The sequence below is a fragment of the Telmatherina bonti genome (assembly GCF_933228915.1).
Source record: "Telmatherina bonti genome assembly, chromosome: 15".
NCBI classification, from domain to species: Eukaryota; Metazoa; Chordata; class Actinopteri; order Atheriniformes; family Telmatherinidae; genus Telmatherina; species Telmatherina bonti.
In genome coordinates, this window is record NC_136613.1 from 27306824 (window position 1) to 27331178 (window position 24355).

The window sequence follows — 24355 nt, forward strand, 5'->3', positions numbered from 1 at the left end:
GTGAGTAGTCCTCGTCCACATACAACTGGTCCGTTTTAGAAGAGTTCATTTTGACTTTCCATTTGTCACATCATGGTGGGTTAATGAGTCATGTTCAAAGGTCACATGTAAAATAGTTTTTTTTTTTTTTTTCTTATCTCTTTGATGAAACAACTATTCCTGGTTGTGAAACCACTTCACACCTGTCTCCCACCCACCTGTTCAAGTTCCACTCAAGAATGAGCTGAATGTCAGCAGCAAGGGTTTTACTGATTAAACAGAAAATCCCACGTGCTTGTGCATTTACCTTTTCAGCGCGGGATCAGCAGTGGCCGCCTGGGGGAAAAACACGAGAGAAAAAGAGGCAGCTGCTTCCTCCTATTTACTCATGTTTGTTCTCACACATGTAATATATCCTGTGTGCTTTTTGCTGCTTCTCATCCTTCACTGAAGGGCACATGTTAGGATGTTGTCGGTCTGCTCCTGTGCATTGTTGGAGCTCCTGCTTCAGCATGCTCCGCTCTGCTACAGTACAAGTCTTCTGTCAGTTTTCCCGGTTTTTCAACATCCTGCTTCTCATCAGCTCGCAGCATTCTCCACACAGCTGCATCTTGCCACCGGAAACACAAAGGGACAGTCGCTCTAAACAGTTCAGCCCACAGCAAGTTCAATAAGACCACATGTCCGTCATTCCCTTTAGAATTTAAAATGTAACAAAATATCCTGAATTATGACTATAATCCTAAATTCATGTGTTTACAGTTCCTTTATGAGAGCCATATAAGGAAGAAAAAGGAAGTTATTTGGACTGGGAATGAGATTTTTTATTTTGATAGTTCTGCTTCAAGTGTAAGCAAATTCAGGTTTGACTGTGTGAATGTATGTCTCTGTCTATTCATGACTCCATACTGACTGGGTGTTGACATGTTGATTCAGTCATCATGTAGTTGTGTGTTTGCAGTCACACACTCCCAAATGACTTTGCATTTATTGCTTTGTGTTTTCTTCATGCTTTTATTCCACTTTTCTATATTAAGATTCAACGTTTAATTTATGATTTTACCTTCTTTGTTTCCATACTCCACCACACACACACACACACACACACACACACACACACACACACACACAGAATGCCATGCAGATTGTGGGCTTCATGGAGGACGAGTTGCAGTCAGTACTGGAGCTGGTAGCGGCCGTGTTGAAGCTGGGCAACATCGAGTTCAAGCCAGAATCGCGCTGTAATGGCACAGATGAAAGCCGCATCAAAGACAAAAATGGTGGGTTAGATGATTACTTTTTGCGTTATTCTCCATCATGATGAGGCTGTGATGAACTGAGCTGCCTTTTAAACAATGATTAACTGGATCATATAAGCTGATTGTGCTTCTTATGTAATTTGTATATATTTTAGACACTTTATTACCCTTCTGAACAACCACTTGCCTTATCAGAGCCCCTGCCCCCTGTCGGCTGATTCACTGTCCTTTTTGTGCGCCTGCTCACCAAATATTTGTGTGTTTTATGATTTGTTCAGAAAGAGCTGTGATATCACTCCCGCAGTTGTTGTGTTTGGGCAAATGTTTGGTTTGCATATTGCCCCTCCATGACAACAGCACGATGTGCCACCAGATGTCCACGCTTGACCTTTTTCTGACTGATTATTGCTTCAGTGTTGACGCTTGCTTTCTGATTTAAACATCTTCTCTTTTCATTGCAGATTTGAAGGAGATGTGCGAGCTGCTGGGGATCGAACAGTCGGTGCTGGAGAGGGCCTTTAGCTATCGAACAGTTGAGGCTAAAATGGAAAAAGTCTCCACCACCCTGAATGTGGCCCAGGTCAGAGAAAAAGCTGCAACTCATTGCAAGACACTCATAAAAAGTTAAAGAACCCTCTCCCCTGTTTTTTTTTTTTTTTTGTTTGTTTTTTTTGTTCCCCTTTTGACCGACTCCAGTGGCTGCTGACTCTGATCTGTGTCATTGCTACATGAAAATCTCTACATTATAAATGAGCAACGTCCCTCCTGGAAATTCAAAAGTAGGTCATATCCGAGGGTTAGGAAGTTCAGGCTGACTGGACGTATGAAGTAGATGCTGCAGACAAAGGCTTTTCAGAAGCAGACCACCAATAATAACCTGATAACCTCTAATAATAACTTATTTAGGAAACATTTATGCTGCATGATTTATTGACTGTCCCTTGCTTTGTCACATCACACACAATGCGTACTTTTGCAGGCCTACTATGCCCGAGATGCCCTCGCCAAAAATCTCTACAGTCGCCTGTTCAGCTGGTTGGTTACCAGGATAAATGAAAGCATAAAAGTAAGTGAAGTCCACAAGATGTTTCAATTAAATAGATTAACCTAATTTTGCTGATTTATTGGACTGCGCCATCATACTGCAATAATCATACCGACCGCATTGTCTTCCTGCAGGCCCAAGCTAAAACTCGCCACAAGGTCATGGGTGTCCTGGACATTTATGGTTTTGAGATATTTGAGGTAAGAGAAATGGCAGATCAAACTGTCTCTTTGCAGACACAGATGAAATTAGACCACCCAAACAGAGAGGGAGAGTTTTGCCCTAGGCTGTTTGCTTGCATGCCTCCAGTACCTGTGCAGAGCTTATCCACTAAAACTTGGGGTTGGTAAAAACACACACTGAGATCAGATTAGTTCAGCGTCATTGCACCCCAAAGGGCCAAATGATTTTTGTGGCAAATTTCACAGCAGACAAATGGGCACAAAGTAAACACACAGCTTAACATACAGGGGACAAATCCTGAACGCATTCTATATGTTGTTGATGCCCAGAGATGTATCGCACACTGAGAACATGCTTGACAATTAAGTGCATGTAAACACGTCAGGCTAAGTGTGCGTGCACTGTTTAACCATATAACATGTTCTTTGCCTCGATGTGGCTTGATGCCTCCAGCCCCCCCACCCCACCCCCATATGTTCATGTCTTTTTCATATCCCTTGCTTGTTCATCCCACTCACTCTCCAGTCCTTCCTCTCCTCTCACTGTGGTTGTGTTGTCTGGTTCACCAGGAAGGAGTAAGTAACACCTCCACCCGCCTGTTTGCTGTGCCAGTGAGCATGTTGTGATCCTTCCGACTTAATTCAGCTCCTCATTAAATGACCCTGGTGTGCAGCATAGCCGCACGGCTGAAAAGATGCTAAAGAAGCCTTTGCATCATTTAAATCTTGTTGTGCACTCGGCTGCCAGTTTATCAAACAAACCTGCCTAAAACTGATGTAGTTGTGCTTTGTGAGCTTGCATGTAGAATACAGTTTGTTCTTTAGTTCTTGGACATTTGATAGTTCAACTGTGATTATTTTGATGGAAGTAATCACACAGTATTGCAATACTGTGCACAGTACTGTGTTAAGAGATAACTAATTTCTAACCTATTCATTGGAATAGGTGTGTTTTTTTTAATACTGGTTTAAAAGGATTGCTGCATCTTTTTAACCAGGTGTGCTAAGTAAACTGGTTCAGTGTTTTGCTTTTATATCCTATCTCAGTGTTTTGGTTTCTGGTTGTAAAAGCAGTAATTTCATATTTTGGGGAATGTTTGCATTCCTCTTCTATTTTGACAGTTTGATGTAAAGACTAAACTTGGCTTAAACTACTGCTAATAGCTAGTTAGCTTAATCAGCACATTAAGCTAGAATGTACTGAAGCCAAAACTAGTGAAGTGCTTGGCCTTGGGTCATTGAACTCTAGGATCGTTGTAATGTCATCTTGAAATTATATTTTTGAGTGGATTTTATAAACATTACTAAGCTTCTAGTGATTCAAAGACTTAGGTTTTTGACCGTCTGGTTAGCTGTTTACCATTTCTCTAAACAGACTTAAACATATCGCATTAATAATTTGAAGATTGTCCCAGAACAGCTTATTGTGATATTAACAGTTTTAAACAGTTTTATAGAGATATAGAAAATAGATTTTTCATGGTAAGAAAATATTAGCTAAATGATGCAAATTTACATGTCACATGCTGCATGTAAACAAACCAACAGGGTATCTAATGAGGTGATGCTAATATCAAATCTCCATTTCATGTTGTCATGAAATGTCACCACAGGAAATTTTCCCATGTTTTTCTTTTTCTTTTTTCAAGTTTAAGATACGTTTAATGATTTACCCAAAACGTTTAAGCTTTTTTATAATATTAAATCAGTGGCAGACAAAATAAAAGGCTTGGGTTTTGATGCAAAACGGCAAAAACACTTCAGGATATTGTTTATTTTAATATAATATTGCAGCTTAGATTTGCTAAACGTTTACAGAATTGTTTCAATGATTCACCAAAGCAGGAAAAACGAGCCTGTAGACGCTTAAGAATGCCGTGCCTTCTGAAACATTGCTTGGCTACTGTAGATCTTTTCCCTGTTTTTATTTTAATTATTACCACACAGTGTTCATTGCGAGGACTTTCCCGTATCCTGCAGTAAAGTAAACCATCACCTCTGTGAAATGAGGTTGTTAAGTTCAAACACTCTTTTAAGATGGTTACCTCCCCAAGCTACTATTAACTGCTTGTCATAAAACATCAAAGCTGTAGCTATCATATTTTGGGGGTTTCTCTGACATATTTCAGCCTGGTATCTGCTGCCACTTGGAGACAGACATATTTTAATTTCTGTGTTTGTGTGTTTAGGGACAGAGAGAATGACCTTTTGGTTTCTAAGGAGAAGGAAATAGCCTTGAAATCAAAACTTAATCGCCCTGTTGCCTTTTGTCCCATGTCCTAGTCACTAAGAAACTGTGTCCTTCACCCTGAGCTCTTATCCTAAACTAACCACAAAGCTCTAACAACTCCTTTGTCTTTAAAAAATAAATAATACACTAACCTAACCTGCAATAAGGCCTTCTGCTAAAAATCATGACTCACCATTTACTGATGTCAATGGTTGTAACTGACTAAAGTTATCTTTTGTTGTTTTTATGTGAAGATAAAAGCGGTGAAAGGTTGTAAAGATTTAAATATCTCATTAGTGATTAAAGACATCTAGAAAGCTTATGGGAAGTTCATCTGATAAGGGTTTACAATCCCTGAGTTCAGATATGACTTCTCCCATAGAAGAAATGTTTGCTTTTGTCATGGTTGCTGCTGCAGCATCTAACTTGTTCAGACTTATCAATAAGTCTGAACAGACTTATCATTTCAGACTTATTGTATCCAATAAAGAGACTCTTTAAAATGTAGAGAATTCAACTATCAATGGTTTGGGTGCTTTCAGATTTATTCGAAAGAAGTGAAATATGATGAACCAACTTAATACCAGATTTGAGTTTTAGATTTAATCAGTTCTATAAACCTTGTATTGTAACAAAAAAATGTCTGTTTATTTCTACTTCTTACATATAAGTTAAAACGGTATGAAGAATTGGGAAAATTACGAACAAATATTATCACAGACCACAAATGCTGCAGAACCCTCATCCAGAGTAATCTGGTTTCCACCACCCTCTACCATTATCCTGTTTTAAAAATGGCATAGACTAATACCACCCCTTGTTGCTGACCCTGCAGGACAACAGCTTCGAACAGTTCATCATCAACTACTGCAATGAAAAGCTGCAGCAGATCTTCATCGAGCTGACTTTGCGTGAGGAGCAGGAGGAGTATGTTAGAGAGGTATGTTTATCTAATTCCTATTTGTCGCCAACTCTTGGTTTCCATTGGATCAAACCTGCTGTGAACTTTTGGGCCTTTAGCTGGTACTACTTCAGTGTTTCGTCTTGGTATTGCTCTTTCACCTGTAACTATACATCTATGTCATTCAGCAAGTCGGGTTGATGTGTTGACACCCAGTCATGGCAGGCCCCCTGCAGCATGCTCATCTCTGTCCTGTCATCCCACCATTGAAACTCCTGTTGTTTCACAGAATCCCACATTCTTGTCCTTGAGGCGACTGCATTTCAAGCTCATTTATATTTTCTATCCCTTCTTTCAAATCGCCACTAAAAAGAAAAAAACCCTCCTCTCTACAGACTCTGTGGGACGGAAATGATCCCTCTCTCCATTGAGAGTAAACACTCCCCGTTGTGGGCCTTTAAGCTATGTTTGTTTTCAAAGTTATGTGTATGAGTGCAGCAGTGGTGACCCCCACACCCCCCCTTTCCCCACTAACACTACTACCAATGATATTCCACCCCTGGCTTCTTTCCAGTATACTGCATGGGAAAATACCACAGTCCTGTAGGAAGAAGGGGGGTAAAGGGGACTAGGAGTCAGGAATGTGGCCAGTCACCCATCAGATTTTAAGCTTTGCATCTTCCCCCTAAAAATATTTGTCACATTGTTTACGTGATGCAAATTCCTCAACTCATCTGCTGCGAAGCTGACGATGGAAAATGTTTTTCACTGGCCTTATTAGAAAGGGTAGGATGGAAAGTGTACTTTTCTTCATGGGCTTTGACCTTTAAATGGGTAGTGAGTCTTTACACATGATGCATAAGCAGCAAAGACAGTTACACCTTGTCAAATTCATCTGGTATTTGATAAATGCAGTAAAGTATCCTCAATCATTCGTTCTCCTGCCACAGTATGAGTCTCAGTACAGCAGCACACAGAGAGAAACTTTTAGATTAGAGAGTGGAATATATTGAAGACTCTTAATTGCAACTATTCTCAGCTGTCCATATGTTTGTTTTTTGTGTGCTTTTTTTTATTTTTTTATTTAATTTTTAGCAGTAAGAGACTATGGGCCCAACAATGTTTCCCTTCATCTGTTTACCACAGAACTTTGCTGAAAGCCATTTGGCTTTGTGGTTTGTTTATTTGCATCTTTGCTATGATAAGTGCAAACTTTTTTTTTTTTTTTTAATCCAGTACCACTGAAACAACAACCAAGCATTGATTATTGATACCACAAACCTGACATGGTGCTAATTTTAAATTATGAGTAAAAACTGACAAGTTTTGCTGCAAGCCATGCAGTGTCACTCCATTCAGAGTGAGACATCCCAACTGCAAAATATTTGGTGCAAAATACACGGATTCCTCCTCTGCTGTCTTATATTCATCATTGTGACATCAAGAAACCTGGATCATCTCAGGTAAAACATCCTTTTGATGCTTAAACTAAAGACAATTTTCCCAAAATGTAAACCACGTACACTGAGGCACCTTGGTTGTGGCTGAGAAACGATGCAGGTTTGTCTGTAGATGCCAGCTATAAAGCCTGCCGTACTTGCAGACATACTTCAGGATGTAAAGGGATGAGGTGACTGTCTTAACATTCAGGTTTTAAGTATTGTTCACTTGTGCTCATTGAGAATCTGGATGGTTATACAAAAAATAGTTTAATGATGACAAAATGTCCTGCTAAAGATGTTGATATCTTGGTTCATTTATTTCCACATGTCAATCCCTTAGTAGGAACGTTGGGACTAAGGAGAAAAAAAAAAAAAAAAAAAGAGTTAAATATCCTTCTTTTTGTTGTTTTTTGTCTTGTATACTTTTTGTAAATCACTTAGATTTTTATCTTGATAGGTGCTGAATAAATACATTTCAACTTGCTTACTTCATTGTTCTCAGTTCAATAAGAGTTCTGGTGTTACTGTTTTTAAAAAACGGGAAAGCTTGTGGAAATTAAACACCTCCCCATGTGCTTTGTTTCAGGGTATCGAGTGGACCAATATTGAATACTTCAACAATGCTATCATCTGCGACCTCATTGAGAATGTAAGTCAGCTTTCTGACCTTAAAAGCTCATAGAAGCCCAGTCAGCATGAATTATCAGGATTAGTCTAGCATTGTAAAGGAAAGTACACTACACTGTACCATGCAAATAATATATTACCTTGGCCTTTTTTTTTTTTTTTTTTCTTTCTTTTTTTTTTAATTTTCTTGTGTCAGAACCAAAATGGCATCATGGCCATGTTGGATGAGGAGTGCCTGAGACCAGGGACAGTCACTGATGAGACCTTCTTGGACAAGCTGAACACAGTGTGTGCTGAGCACCAGCACTTTGAGAGTCGACTAAGCAAGAACTCAAAGTTCCTCAACGACCACAGCCTGCCACACAACTGCTTCCGAATTCAGCACTACGCTGGCAAGGTATCCCACACAGAAGCCCAGACGTGCCCTCAAAGTTTGTGTAATTATGTGTCTTTGTGTAATTACTGAAAACTTAACTGTGTCTTCTGTTTCTCCACTTTGCTTCAAGGTGCTCTACCGTGTCGAAGGCTTTGTTGATAAGAACAATGACCTGTTGTATCGGGATCTATCTCAAGCCATGTACAAAGCCAACCACAGCCTCATCAAACAGCTCTTCCCTGAAGGAAATCCCGCCAAAGTCAACCTGAAGAGACCACCTACTGCTGGATTCCAGTTCAAAGCATCTGTTGGCACACTGATGAGTAACCTGCAGACGAAGAACCCAAACTACATCCGGTAAAATTTTGGTCTTTCGCATTTAAAATTGATCAAGTGGTTAACTGTCCCAACCTCCCAATGGTTTCTTTTTGTTTTGTTTTTGACCCATAACCTCATTTTCTGCTTTCTGCTTTTGCTTTTCTTTCTCCGTAGGTGTATCAAGCCCAATGACAAGAAGGCGTCCCATGTCTTCACCGAATCTCTGGTCTGCCATCAGGTGCGCTATTTGGGTCTGATGGAGAACGTTCGTGTGAGGCGAGCGGGCTATGCCTTCCGCCAAGCTTACGAGCCATGCCTGGAGCGCTACAAAATGCTCTGCAAGAGGACCTGGCCACACTGGAGAGGGCCTGCCAGGTAATTGTTCCTTACTCTGGAGCAGTGACATTAGGGTGGAAGGGGCAGCTGTTTGTGTTTGGGGGAAAAATCACACAGTCTTGTTACTGGAAGGTTTCCAAAAGAGACCAATTTAAGATTTTGGTGAGAGACTGGGTGTAGAGCTGGAAACGGTCCCAGGTGTCTGTAGCTAAGATACTGAACTTCAGACCACTCCAGTGCTTAATAGATTGCAGGTGCTGTAGTCAGCACCCAGGTGTGAATGTGATGCAAGGTATTATTATAAATGTTTCAGATGACTTTCCAAAGACAAATCCCAGATGAGAAAAATCTGCAGCTCAACAGTGTAACCAATATAAATGCCATTTATTCATACCTTGTATGGTAGTTCAAGGTAAATATAAATGAGTGCTCATACATGCATTACTTAGGAAATCCTAACAGAATAGCTGCAGACCAGATGAAAATCCTCTCAATATCCTTGCAGAAACTAGCAGCTGACATGTCTCATGCTACTCATTTATTGTTCAGCAGAAATGAACCATCGCCTCCCCGTTCCACAACATGTTGAGACGTTTATCTGTCTCCTCCATTCCATATCAGCCAGACTTGCCTGTTTCATCCTCTGTGCTGGTGAAACCACTGATTCCTATCTGCCATGCCTCACGCTGGTATCTTGTTTTTCCACCATCTGAGCGCTTTGTCTCTCCTCACATGTTTCTCATGCTGTATTGATTTGCTCTCTAGCAAACTTTTCATCCTCAAACTCTGTTGTCCATGTCCCTTTACTCCTTCTGTACTGTTATTTCTACAGTCATCTGTAATGCCAAGAGTGATTTTTATAATTCTCATAGGGAAGGAGTGGAGGTGTTGATGGCTGACCTCCAGGTTCCAACGGAAGAGTTTTCTTATGGGCGCTCAAAGATCTTCATCAGGAACCCAAGAACGGTACAGAACATTTCTAAATGGACAACAACAGGCTATTATCCCTTAATCCCGTTGTTTTCCCAACAAGTTTTGACATCTGCCAGGTATTCCATTGGATCAAGCTATGTTTTCAAATTGTAAAGGTTGAATCCAGTGTGCTCAGCTGCCTGGTTTTCTCACAGTAAGATGTTTGTAAAGCAGGGTGGGCTGCACTTGGAGCCCACCACCTCAGCAATTAGCATGCAACCACCGCTCTATAAACACATGGTTTCACTTAGCAATCCTGCATAACATGGGAAATGAGTTACTTTGTGCTTGCATGCTCAACTGCTGCATTTGAACGGCCTTTCTCCCCCCGCCAGCAAAAGACCAAACAGAGCTTGGAATAACATGATCTCACACAAGGAGAATTTTTTTTTTTCCTGTAATTGCTCTTTCCATCTGATCAACTTATCTCCTTCACATATCTGCAGCTGCAAAATGGCATACATGAAGTCAAATAGCACAGACTCCAAGGCTGGTTTCCAGATATGGTTTGGGGTTGTTCATTGCATACATACATAATAGTTAGTGTTGGAGGATATTTGTCTCTAAAAACACAGAATAAGACATTGTTCCATTAGACATGTTGATGAATAGTTTGAAGTATTAGACAAATGATAGGTAGGGATGTCATTATACGCTGGCGCTTTATTTTGTCTTCCAGAGAAAAACAGCATATTTATTCCAACAGACATTACTTCTGCACATCGTTTTACTTTGTCCTGTCTTTGTAGCTGTTTTTCCTGGAGGAGAGAAGGAAGCAGTGCCTTCAAGACCTTGCCACACTCATCCAGAAAATCTATCGAGGCTGGAAGTGCCGCATCCAGTTCCTGCTGCTTAAAAAGAGCCAGATTGTAGTGGCAGCATGGTACCGCCGATATGCGGTGAGACAACTTCTGTTAATTCGACTCAAACACAAGCTTATAACACACAGAGACTGATGTCTTTAGGGTGTGTTCTTAAGATTTCTGACTCTTCATTTCATAGCAACAACAAAAGTACCAGAAAATCAAGAGAGCCACCACTGTGGTGCAGTCCTTCACCAGAGGCTGGCAGGTATGCAACTGTATACATTTGCTCTGGAATAAATGGTCCCTTCCAATCAAATCATGACTAAAGCCAAATGAAAATGTTGTTGCTGATTTTTTTTTTATTTTTTCCCAGGCACGCAAACTTTTGAGAGAGTTGAAATATCAGAAGAGATGCAAGGAGGCAGTGACCACCATCGCAGCGTACTGGCACGGCACACAGGTATAATGAAAATTAAAGTGCAAAAGGATTTTATTGGGAGCATCAGCCTTGCTTTTCTATTAATGTTGAAAAGACTGTTCTTTGGCACTTGAAACACTGTTAACACTCCTTTTTGACTTGTGTGCACCAATTCTGCCTGATGGTACCACTGTTACGCAGAGGTCTTATTCTTAAAGCTATCTTTAATGTTACTGCTGCTGTTTTTTTTTTGTTTTTTTTTTTTGTTTGTTTTGTTTTTCTTCTCTGTAATCCTGCTTCTTTTGGAGATGACAGAACTGCCACTTATCATCTTTTCTCCTTACTCCTTTTCAACTTTCCCTTCTCAATTTTCCTCTTCACACATCTCCAACCTGTCTCGCCAAACGCCCACCGCGTCCTTCCAGGCTCGGATGGAGCTGAGACGTCTAAAACAAGAAGTGCGGAATAAACATGCTGTGACAATTATTTGGGCATACTGGCAGGGAACCAAGGTATTTCCACCCAGCCGTAGTATGTTGCTGTCCCAGCAGCCTTGTCATTGTTGCTAACCAAATCCCATCCCGTTCTCATCATAAAACTGCATTGTGCCACAGCATCGCTGCTGGATGAGCCTTGTTCAGGCTACATGTATGAGCCTCCCTTCCCATCTGTAAATGTAGGATTGTCATGAAGTTTCCCAACTAATATGCAGTAGTGTTGCAGGTTGTTGCGCTTCACTAAGATCTGTGGCTGAGACCTTCTTTGTAATCTTTTAGCTTCCATCTGATGTGGTGTTTAAACTGTTCTCTTCTGTATCATCATGAACAGTGCAACCATGTTTCCAGATACACAGCTGCTTTTTTGTGCTGTATAGGTCCTGTTGAAACTGATGGAAACAATAAAATGCTTGTTTTGATTGGATTACCAGCAGCATGTTACCAAAAAGTTGGGAAATGTGCCTGTTTCTCACTGTGTTTCATCACTGTTATATTTCAAGTCACTCTAAGCAGATGGGACCTGTGATGACCACCTGCTGCAGTTGCAAAAAATGTTTTTACATTCTTGCTCAAAAATCAGTATCAATATATTATCAATATTTTTAGTGGGTTACAAGTCTGGACTTTAAGCAAGCCAGTTTAGCAGCCTAATTCCTGTAACATAGAGCTGTTTGTCTGGATATGTATTGTTTTGATGATATAAGCAAGGCTTTCCCTGCAAAAGATGTAGTCTAGATGGCAAAACCGTTGTTTTAAAACACGTAAATTTATGAGCATCGGTGATATCTTTTGCAGAAGCAAGTTTCCAGTACAATGTGCATTGATATATGCATTTTTAGTTGTCACACCAAAAGACAGTTTGCTACTTTGTGTTTGGGATTCCAGAGACTTTGATTGGTAATCACATTAGGTTGTCCTTCTGTCCTTTATCTGCTTATTTTCCATGTAAAATGGAAAAAAGAAGACTAACAATGTACATTTCCCAACTATTTTTGAAAGGTGTTGCTGGCATCTAAGATTATTCTACCCCAAAATCTCAGCAGCCTCGAATTTTTTTTTAATTCATATAGTTTGAAGGAATATGACGTAAATGTTAAGGAAACTGTCCTATACAGTCTCTACTCACATTTCTCTTAAACAAAATTGTGACGTTGTCTTCTGGCTTACATTATTCCACTTTGGCTGCCAAGATGAGCTTGAACTAGATAGTATTAATGTTTAAATATAGTGATTTTTAAAGTCTCAACGCAGCAGACTCAGAAGAAATGTTTGTTCAGTTACAATGTGAACTTTGCTCTTGGTTTTACGACAGTGGTGATGTCTGATTTAGACTTTTTGCTCATTATGCATTTTCTTTATTTATTACCATAAAATCATTAGCAGGGTTGCAAAATAATGTGTCCACCGCTCATTGCCAAATTCTTCATGACTCACCATCATTTCATGACGTCAGTCTGTGGTTCCTCGTGATGCCTCGTCACGCCGACTCTCCTCGGACAATGAAGTTTTAACTGTCGCCGAATAAACACTCATCTACAACCTCCACCACTTTTCATTAGGCACGGAGAGAGCTGCGTCAGCTGAAGGAGGAGGCGAGGAATAAACATGCCGTGTCGGTCATTTGGGCCGGCTGGCAGGGCACCAAGGTATTTGGGAAGTCTTTTGACTTGGAGTGACTCTCTGACTTGCCGCCTCCATCAACCCCCCCTCCCCTACCCTTCCACCTCCCCATTCCAGAAAAGTAGCTTGACGTCAAGTCTGCTCAAGTTGTTCCAAACATTTGTTTTGTGATGTAAGGCACTTAACCATTCATCTTATCATATACTGGCTGCTGAAGTGATAAGAGGTCTTCCCAATGGGACCAAAATATTCACAGAAGCCTGTCTTTTCAGCTATAAGCGACTCCACGTAGAATTCATTTGGGACAGACGTTTCATATTTTGAGTTTGTTTTCCGCTTCTTCCTCCAACGTCTGTCTCTGACCTCTGCATGCTGCCTGCTCTCTGCATGGTTTCCTATGCTTGTGGAGCTACTGCATGTTTAATCTTCACATTGCAATGCAGCCAGCCTCTTTTTAGACTGAGCTGTTTGGATCCTTGTGAGTTTTCCTTTTGCAGCATCAGTTGGGACTTTTGCTTGTTACACTCAGTTTCACTAAAAAGCACAAACTGCCTTTGTTACAGTTGTGTCCCTGATGAAAATTCATCTGACCAACAGTGTTCTGGAGCAGTAGAGCAGTGCTGGTGCAGTCATTGGTCACACAGGGCTTGTGTGCAGTGTGTTTGGGTGGTGTTTTTTTGTGTGTGTGTGTGTGTGTGTGTGTGCATTTGAAATGGCTGACTTCAAGCAGAGCGGCATTTTCTTCTTTTTCTCACCTGCTCCTGCTTCATTTGTTCCCACTTCTGTTTCCTCCCGCCCACCCCCTGAACAGGCTCGCAGGGAGCTCAGGAGACTGAAGGAAGAGGCCAGGCGTAGGCATGCTGTCGCTGTGATTTGGGCCTACTGGCAGGGACTCAAGGTACCTACCAGCCCCACGGCACAGCCATCATCACCATGTGTGCCACCTTCTCCACACCTCTGACCTCTTCATCATTAATCAGTTTTGCTGTGTACTTCAGGAAGCCAGCCTCTGCCCAGGATAATGTAGACTTTCATGTTGGAATCGCAAAGATCACCCATGTTGGACATAGAACATAGTTCTCTCAGATGAGGATGCCATCATCAGTCTCATTCAATAGAATTTTTTTTCTTATTTTGGATCACAGTTTGATCAGTTTAATTTTAGGTACCATGCATTAAAGACGCCTTGCAAAAAAACAATTTGTAGGAGTTGCAAGGAATTGTGCATGAATGTCGGTATAAGAACCATGTTGGTGTTTTCAGGTTAGAGCTGTCGCAACTAAATAACTGTCGTCCCCAAAAGCATTCACTGTTATAGATTATTGCTGTGTCCAACAGAAATTTGGGACAGGTATATTGCTGTTGTGCGACTTCACTTTTTCAGCTTTTTTAGTTTTGCTTTTGTTTTGTGTTTTTTCACATTTGATTGTTCGTAATACAAAAAACTAGGAAAATACTCCAGTTTGACGTTATGGAGAACTGCTCCTACTGTGTACCATTAGCACATTATTATGCACTGACCCCAAAAGAAAAAGTTACCATCTGGATTGTACTAAAAAAAAAAAAAAAGAGAGAGAGAATTAAATAATTACTGCATGGGTGATTTATATTTCAGCTGGCAAAAAGTTATTTAACCCTAACCAATGCCATGAGTAGCTTATTTTCTGAAACCATTTTAGAAGACTTGTCGCCATGTTAAGATATTTTGGTTCTTAAGGGTCAAATTATTGACATCAAGCAAAGAAAATAAGTTGCTGATGCTTCTAAAATGAGACAAAAAAATGGATTTATCGATTTATTTGTGAAGAAGAAATGTGGTCTGAAAAATGATTGGTGTCGCTTTAAATGGAGAGGGAGAGAGGGAGAGGGAGGGAGAGAGAGAGAGGGAGAGAGAGAGAGACGCACCGTTTTCACATGTAAATGCAAAGGTATTGGTTATAAACACCTGTGTAGCCTTAAGAAAACCATTAACCCATGAGGCTAAATGACCCCCTGGTCTTTAGTTTACTAGAGGGGGGGGTGCATAAAGGACATTATGAAAGAACCCTTTCATAATGGCGGCAATGTATTTTAATTCCTTTTGATTTACAGATTTTCATCATCACTTGTATACAAAAACATGAAATTATATAATAGATATGAAAATGCTTTGTATTTTATTTTAATTGCAATTAAAAAAAATGAGATTGAGTTTTATCAGGTGTTTTCATCAAAATCTCTGAGGAAATGGTTCATTAGGAACTCAAATCCTCGTGTAACGTCATAGTTTCTATTGGAGCTGGGATGATCAGTTGAGCAACAATTGATTTATCTCAGCTTTAAAGCTCTGGTGAAGATTTAAAGGATCATTGTGCAGCCTCTCTCATCTGTCCTTCTCATCTTCCTGTCTGCATCCTCCGCTTCTCTCTTAACTAACCCACAAACCTGCACTGTTTATGTATCCAACAGTATTGACTCTGCTTGTTGTTTCTCTGTCTTCAGGTGTGTGTCCTAGTTTTTGGTGGCTCTGCTCCATGTGGTTTCAGGAGTAAAGCTCCCTGTGCTGCTGTTTGTTTCAAAGTTAATCCTTTTCATCATGATAACTGACCGTGTCACACGACGCTCCTGTTTACAACTCTGTGTTGGACCACGAATGGGATCATGTGGGCTGCTTGTCGCAACCATCATCACTTTTTCAGTCATTAATTTGAAGCTGTAATAATTCAGATTAATTCCAGCAGATTGGAGTTTTTTTTTCTTTTCCAGTTTTCCCTGTTTGTTACTAACCAAGTGTCTGTTATGAGTGTGCTGTTCATGCTGCTGTCACCCCCCCCCCCCCCCCTTTCTTTTCAATGTGCTCCCTTTCTTTCCCACTACATATCAAGCTAGGAGGGATGTAGAAGTGATTGATAGCTTATTTATTTTTATGCTTGTGCTCTAACAGGTCCGCAGAGAGTACCGAAAATTCTTCAGGGCAAACGCTGGCAAGAAGATCTATGACTTCACCATCCAGAGAATAGTAAGTAGGACTGGTTTCTTTTTTTTTTTTAAGTTCTGTGTGTAAGAGTTAAGGTTCCTTATAACTTAAAGAGATTAAACTGAATTTTTGTGTTTGTGTATCCAGATGCAGAAATATTTCCTTGGTCTAAAGAGCAGCATGCCCTCCATGTCCCCCATAGACAAGAGCTGGCCTGCCAGGCCTTACTACTTCCTGGAAGGAGTCCACGCCGAGCTCCGGAGAATCTTCCATCTCTGGAGGGTTCGTCTGTCACATTCAGCCACTTTGAATTATTTTCTCATTTTTGCTTTTCAGAAGTTACTGAATATTTTCATCTGCAGACAGAAGCATAGCACAATGTAGCCAGTGTTTTGCCCTTGGCAACTACTTGGTAACTAAGGATGTCAGTTACTAATACATCTATGTAAAGGGGTGATTATAAAGATCATTTCATGACAGATCTCAATAAAAACCTGAGAAACAAAATCCACTGGACCTTTAAAACTGCAATGTTGGCATTTTCAATGTTTTTATAGAGTAACACATAATATATTTTGGTGAGCAAAATCTGGAACAGTGTAAAACTAAGTACACCCCATCACTTAAGTTGGTTCATCCACCTCTAACAGCAGTAACATCATTACTTATTTACTGTGTGGTGTGATTAGTCATTCATGTTGCCTTTGGATGCCCTCTTTTCTTTTTGCCAATGCCTCATTTCATAGATATTTGGGGGTATTAGTTTATGCACAGCTCTTTTTAGACATGTCATTTTAATCAGGTTCAGCTCTGGTCTTTGGATCATTGCAACAGTTTTCATTCTGTAGATGTGCTGCTGTGCCTGGGGCCATTAATATGTGGCTTAACTATTTTGCCAAGCTTTGTCAGACAGATGGTCTCATATTTAAATATACAGTAATGTGAACAAAGGCATTCGACTCAATGACTACAAGGTGTCCAGGTCCTGTACCTGCAGAACAAGCCCACATCATCAGCCTTCCACCTGTGGGCTTCAGTTATTACATGTTTTTGCTGGTATTCGGTTGATTTGTGCTGTTTATGCAGCCAAATATTTTGTTTTGGTTTCATCTGTCAGGAGGACATTATTCCAGAAGTCCTGGGGTTTGTTCAAACCACAATAGTTTTGTTGTGTGTTCTTTAGAGCTTCACATGAATTTGATGCTCAGAATCTGTGTTGCTTTCAAGTCACAGCTTCCTGTGATTCAGCAGGTATCATCGTACAGTTTGCAACTGGTGAATGTAATGCCATCATGTCTGATGTGTGCAAAGTGTGGCTTTGAACTGAGGCCAAGCTAGGATTACACCATTACAAGCTACATAAAGATGATTTCTGAAGTCTCTCTTACTCATTTACTTACTCTCACTCTTATCAATGAACTGCTCAGAGTTCTGCATCCATACGTTTAACTGCACCTGTTAGCCTCTTTATGCTTTTGAATTCAGTAAAAGTGTGTTAAATTATTCACTGTGTCTGAATTTTGGCTTTGCATTTTGTAAACGAGCTCACTTGTAGATCAGATCAGGACTTGCTTTACGTGACTGTATGGCTGCATGTTAAAACAAACAATATTTCAGAATGCAGTCCCTCATTTTTATTCTTTAATGTGCTTAGTGCAAGAAATACAGGAACCAGTTCACTGAGGAGAAGAAGGCGGTGTATGAAGAGAAGCTGGAGGCGAGTGAGCTCTTCAAGGATAAAAAGGCTCTCTACCCCAGCAGGTATCTGAAATTCAGTGCTACCCCTTTCACCCTGTAGGTACAGCATATGAAAGTGACATTTATGGATGTTCTGTGGAGCTAATGAGTGAATCTCTAATTCCATATGAGATGTAAAGCTTCAATCGTCTCACGTTCCATGTGATGCAACTGTCTCTGGATGCCTTTGACTTTTTTTTCTTTCTTTTTTTCTTTTTTTTTTGTGTCTCAGCGTGAGCCAGCCTTTCAAAGGAGACTACCTGGAGATTAGCAAAAACCCCAAATATCAGAAGCTCAGCAGTGCCGTGGAGGAGAAGATTCTGCTGTCTGATGTGGTCAACAAGATTAACAGGGCTAACGGAAAGGTCAGGATGCATGAAGACATCAGCCGTCGTTACACCGAGATGCTGTGCTGTCACTTTTTCCTGCTTTTTTTTCTATATTTCTACAAATAATACTGTATATTTCAGAAATCTGATTCCTTGTTGACATCAGAACAACTTGCAATGATTTTGCTCCTGCAGATAACACACTATTGATAGACGCTATCCAACTCAAGATCAAATGTGCATCCTTTTAAAGATAATTAAGACAAGTTCTTGTTATTTATCACCACAGATTGACTCTTTTACTCTAACTTGCAGTGTTCAGCCCGAATCTTCCTGCTAACAAAGAAGAACGTTGTCCTGGCTGACCAGAAAACGGGCCAGGTGAAGGCCAGTCTCCCTCTCCTGGACCTCGCCAGTGTGTCAGTCAGCACACAAAATGATGGCTTCTTTGCTCTTAAACTCAAAGAGGTGAGAAGCAAGTTGTTCTAAGCTGGTTTGGAAGGGAAACTTGGGTGCTACAAATCTCATTTATTTCCTTAAATTCTTTCAGGGCTGCTGCTGATTTGCTGAATTAACTATGTATACATGGGTTTAACTTTTATTTTTTATTTTTAGGGGTCAAGTTCAGCTGTCAAAGGTGACTTCCTACTCAGCAGCGAGCACCTGATTGAAATCATCACCAAGCTGCACCGTATGGGCTCCACAACCGCAGACAGGGAGCAGCTCAACATCGACATCTCAGATGAGTAAGAGCAAATTATTCAGGTCCAAACCATACATCCATCTTTTCCTGAATGCTGTTTTCTGATGTGACTTTTGTCCCCACTGCTGCAGGTTTCTGGTGCAATTTAAGCAGGACAAAGTCTGCGTGAAGTTTATCCAAGGGGGCCCCAAAAATGGCAATGGGGTGTCCTGCAAGCGCAAGAATAACCGCCTGCTGGAGGTTTCAGTTCCAACGTCACCCTAAACCCAGTCCCTTTCTCTCTGCTCCTGCTCTTGTTCACCACTGTGCAGTCTGATGGAGGGTGACCTGATGCCAAACTCCAAAACTCTGCTTTAGAAAAATCACACCGGTGCCCAATGTGAGCCCAAAAAATGTGCAGTTATTTGGCCTGTTGTGTTGATGTCCTCCAGCCTCTTTTTTTTTTTTTATCAGACGCACCACTTAAGCTGAAACCACATGTCATCTTCTTTTTCTTTTGGCAGAGAAAGCCCCAACATGGGTTGCATGTCTCAGAAATTTGGTGTGAAAAGCTAATGTTGGTGCACAACAGACCTTTTGCTTCTTTTTTTTTTGTATACCATTGGTGATGTTGCTAATGCTTGTTCTGCTTTTATTGTTCTGAGAAAATGTTGGAATCATTTTGACAAGCTCCAGCTTCAGCTGGTCTAGACTCATCTGCTTTTTAAGCAGCTCTGGCTTTAGCGAGAAGGCTTAAATGTTGAGATGAACTGTGCCACAAGATTTGAGCTTTGAACCAGTCCGTTTTTGTTTCTTCTTTCTCTGGTGAACTTGAAGACGGCACTCGCTTTCACCTCTGTGTAACAAAACAATGACCTGTAAAGAAAAGTGATTGTATGTTGTATTTTCTTTCTCTCATAAAACCACAGTGGACCGTTGGGATATCATAAGTCAAATCTGATTTTTTTTTTTTTTTTTTTTTTTCTTTTCTTTATTTTTTAGATAACTTTGAAATCTTCACCCATTCTTATGTGCCATTGAAACCCCGCACAGGTGATTCGCACTGTTCAAAAACGTTATGCCAAATGATAAGTCCTCTGAATAGGGAGTGCATCAACTTAATGACAATTATTTCTGCTTTTGATTGCACATGTAATTGATCCTATTTCTTTGTTATAATTCGTGATGCCATCTACAGAGTAATTGTAGATTAATATCATACCACAGATTGTCACGTATGAATTGAAGAGAAGATGCTGATTAAGGCAAAGAAAACACGGGAACCCACATATATTCAAAGCTCTCTTTGCAGCAAAGCAAAAACCTTTAAAAGTGATATTTTGTGTGCAATATTGTCTCAATTACAATTTCAAGCAAAGCAAGAACTTCAGGAGTGAGAACTCAGAGCAGTTTCTCCTCTTGTGCCATAAGCTGTATATAGGCTCTGTAAGCTGTAGCCGTGACATGGACAAAGGCTTGTCTATAGCTGTGTTTGTGAAAATGGCTTTACATGTATACATATATTTGCCACTGCAGCTTAAAATCTTGTATTGCTTGATCCACTCATTTCTAATGTGTACTTTTTCAAGGGGAAAGACCAAATATTAAGCGCACATGACTGTAGATTCTAACGTATCTGAAGAAATTGACCAGTTTCGGCTTTTCTACTTTGACTTGTAAAAAAAAAAAACAAAAAAAAAAAACGAACTAATTTTATGTTTACACAAAAGCCAAATTTGAGAATCAAAGAGGTGAAAGTCCTACATTTTCATGCACGCTTGATAGAATATGTATGATAGTTGAGGTTTTTGTACTTCTGGTGACGGAGAGGAAAATTGCTACCAAACATGATCGAGTCACAGTTCAATCTTGGGATATCTTGGTGTGTAAGTTGTTTTTTGTTTTTGTTTTTTGTTAATGTAATACACAACATGGGGAAACGGTTGTTCCATGCATGGAAAATGAGCAAGCTCAATGGCAGTTACGCTTCTTCTCTAGCTGCTCTGTTTCAGTGCACTTTTGTTTGGGTAACATCTTCCTCTCCTGTTTTTCCTTCCTTGTGTATTTGAACAGTGACTAGAGCTGCAAAATGATGTGTGCATTCTCGTGTGCCTAATGTTAACCTGTGCTAAGTGACGGATCATGGAAACGTTTTAGTAAAATTCAATGTAACATTTACAGGTATTTTTTTTTCTTTTTAAATTAAATAAAACTCAATAAATGTTATCCTGAAAATGTAGTGAATTTTCTTTTATGTTCTCTTCATTTACAGCATACTTGGTTGTCGTCTTGTCATCCGCACCTACATAATTCACCTCGTTGTTGTTTCATTGGCTGATTTTGCACTGAAGATTCTTTTTGTGCAGTTTGCAGTAAAAGCCATCGGTATCCAGCACTATTAAATCCCAGGATAATTTAATGGTTGATGATTGCGGTTTATCAGCATTAGCAGTGGGTTTGGTTTGAAGTCTTTGGGGGGGATTGTTTTGAGGCTGGACAACAAACCCTTGTAGTCAAGCAGCTGGCCAGATGTTTTCCATCACATCTGGAGAGAGCTGTCCTAGGGTTAAATTCCGCGGCTTTGGGAGAGCTGCCGGCAACAGGTCTCTGGGGAGCAGCCCTCTGATTGAGCACAGAGTGGTAAAAAATAGCATACCATTTTGGGCTGCCCGGTACCCAGTTCCCACCACTCTGCAGGCTGGGAAAGAAAGGCGGAGTCCCAGCTTCCCTGTGGATATTGTCCAACGCTCAGTGGGACTGAAAGGATTTGGACAATGTACAGCCCCCATCTTGTAGAGAGCCTATAGTTCCCGTGCAATAATCTGCATTAACAAAGCCTGATAAGAGATTTTACGTTTTTCTGGAACATTCACTATAAGGCATGACATCTGACCTTTGCACCATGTTGTATGATATTTTACCAAACATTAAATCTTTCTTTCTCAAAGCTTTTAGAATATCTAATGCGAAAGAATCAAATAACATCTAGCTGAAAGGTAACGTGCACCATCACTTAGAATTTGGGAAAATTACACGTACAGTGGTAAGTGCCACTTGAGGCACTGGGAGGTCTCTGGCGACATCTTATGGAAGGTAGGTGGTAATGCAGCTGGAATCACTGCATGGAGTTTAACCTAAAGACAAAATGTTCTTGTTGCACTGATCCATAAATTGTCATGCATTGGAAGATAGTAATTACAATCTTATGTTTATAATGGATGAAACTGGATATGATATGGCTTTGGATAAGGGTAGTAACACATATTTACTCTGATAATGCTTTCAAAGATAATGGACAGCGTCTTCACAAAAGATTTTTCTCATGCTTACTTTAAATATACATTTTAATTTTATCTTAAGGGTTTAAATTATGTTCTGTTAAAAATTGTTTTTACAAAAAAGAGAAACATTCAAAGCAAAACACTGAAAATGATCTGAAAGAACAAACTAGTACAGTGCTGAGGAGTTTTAGTTTGGTCAGTCTAAATATGAAAATGAGACCACTGCTCATCCTCCATGAGTCTTAAGAAAATGTTGCGCAACACATTCTGTATCACTTTTGAAGAACAAATGCACCCTAAAATGTTTTACAGATAAAGGCAATTTTTTTCTTTTATTTATATATATATATATATATATATATATATATATATATATATATATATATATATATATATATATTTTTTTTTTTTTTTTTTTTTTTTTTTTTTAACCATGTTTCCAAGATTCAAAGGTGTGCTTTTGTCTGTGTTTTTCTCTGTTTCTCAAACTGCCAGCTTACCCTTTGCCTTTCATAACCTGGGGATAAAAGCTGCCTGAGAAATGGTCTGTGCCTTGATGCTAAGATAGAGCTTACCTGATGCTGCTGGTCAAGATAAATAGAGGCCTGGGAGAGGACTGTTGATACCACTGATAATGCCTTGTACTCCTTTCTGCACTGTTGTAGGGTTGATGTCCTGAAAGCGTGACTGATGGACCACAAGGTGGGGGCTTGAATAACTCCTAATGTCAGTTATCATTGGTAATTATGAAGCTATGTCTCTGTTAAATCTCTGCACAGATCTTCCAGCTCAATTACTCTTTATCAGTTTTCATCAGTTTGATATAAAAAAGCTAAAACTTTGGGCCACATGAACCTAGTTGTGCAGCAGTACAGAACAAACACTAGAGGTCAGACCAACCCAACAATTGAAGATTAATTATTCCCACAGATCACCAACTTTTCCGGTTCTGAACCGTAATTACTTTATATGAGATTAGATATTAAAGGGAAATGCTGTTGGATTCATTCAGAAGGCTGACAAACAGATAAATCATGGTTAATGTAATGTTCTTCTGGTTCAATTATTACAGTTTCTAATGGTGCAAAGATACTGCAGTAGTAGTCAAAATCATATATTTGAAAAATATTTAAAAATGAATAAACCTAAAATAAATGTTGCTGTCACCTCAGCATTATGTAAACAGCCTTGTACATCTTTCTCTTCAGCACGCCTAAAACAAATATGAAATAAGTAGATTGTTATAGGTACTAGAGGAGCAGGGAGCTTGGACACTATATGGTGTTTCCAGAGTTTAATATGCAGGCATACCAGGCAATGATAATATTAGACGTAATATCTCAATTTTGATTTTCTCTCTAAGATTCATTGTAAGACTAAACATGGATTACATTGATAAAATCTGACTTTATGCAGCTGTTATGAAGCTGTTAAACACTCCTAGACTTTAAATCAGAGGTTTAAAAGGCTGGAAACCATTAGTCTCATTCAAATAATGCATATTTGCAGATATAAACAACAAAAGACATTCTCCTGCAGGTATTCAACTGAGATACTCCTGGGGCAGACAGCAGTTCACTGTAATGACTCTTTCTTCTTCAGAGGGACCCCTGTAGTGTTTAGTCTACTCTGGAGTTGGGAGAAGAAGATGAATAGAAGCCAGTAGCTGCTGGAAGCAGAAAATGAATAGACTGGGAGCAAACCGAGCATAGAGGCTCAATTTTGGTTCATTTTATTGATTCTTTTTTTTTTTTTTTTTTTTTTTTTTTTTTCAAAAGGTTCTTATTTGATATTTAAATTTTAAATATCAGCTTATTTGAGGTCCTCGGAGTCATAAAATAGATGACATTTAGGTGTGTTGTAAGGCAGCTGAGCTGATAGTCAAACAAAACTGGACAAAGTAAACATTATCTTGAACTGTGCATTGTTTTGTACTGGACCTCTGTTTTTTTGTTTTTTGTTTTTAAAAAATAGATATGACAGGAAAAACCTAAACAAAACAAGGGCACTCTGTTTCTATTGATATCTGTTTGTTTTACTAAAATAACTTTTATTTGTTTATCAAATGAGGCATTTTTATCTATTTGCCATGGCAACATGGCAGCTGGCATATTTGTGCCTCCGTTTTTACTACTGTGTGTCTAAATGGACAAAAAAACAGAACAAAATGGGGAAAAAAGCAGTAATGGCTTTGTTTGATGAGTGCAACAGCACCGTTTGGGACAAGGAACATCTTAAAAGGCACACAGAAAAAAAGGCATAAGTAGTTACCAGCAGTGCAGTCAGTGATGCCCCTGATGCAACTGGATGGTGGCTGTCATAACTTTACTTTCCATTTGAAGTCATTTCTAAACCTATCCTC

General features: G+C 39.7%; 1 protein-coding gene across 1 annotated transcript in view; it reads left to right on the forward strand.

Moving 5' to 3' along the window:
- Positions 1-20846, forward strand: part of myo1b (myosin IB) — a 52704-nt gene extending 31858 nt beyond the window's left edge. Inside the window, exons 9-29 of the mRNA XM_079254872.1 lie at positions 1112-1259; positions 1700-1818; positions 2218-2304; positions 2418-2483; positions 5531-5635; positions 7625-7687; positions 7862-8062; positions 8172-8398; positions 8534-8734; positions 9568-9661; positions 10417-10566; positions 10670-10738; positions 10847-10933; positions 13820-13906; positions 15932-16006; positions 16112-16246; positions 17619-17725; positions 17934-18066; positions 18346-18498; positions 18646-18776; positions 18865-20846. Coding sequence (XP_079110998.1) covers positions 1112-1259; positions 1700-1818; positions 2218-2304; positions 2418-2483; positions 5531-5635; positions 7625-7687; positions 7862-8062; positions 8172-8398; positions 8534-8734; positions 9568-9661; positions 10417-10566; positions 10670-10738; positions 10847-10933; positions 13820-13906; positions 15932-16006; positions 16112-16246; positions 17619-17725; positions 17934-18066; positions 18346-18498; positions 18646-18776; positions 18865-18997 — 2571 coding nt within the window. The 3' untranslated portion in view covers positions 18998-20846. The remainder of the gene's footprint in view (positions 1-1111; positions 1260-1699; positions 1819-2217; positions 2305-2417; positions 2484-5530; positions 5636-7624; positions 7688-7861; positions 8063-8171; positions 8399-8533; positions 8735-9567; positions 9662-10416; positions 10567-10669; positions 10739-10846; positions 10934-13819; positions 13907-15931; positions 16007-16111; positions 16247-17618; positions 17726-17933; positions 18067-18345; positions 18499-18645; positions 18777-18864) is intronic.
- The last annotated feature ends 3509 nt before the right edge of the window (positions 20847-24355 follow it).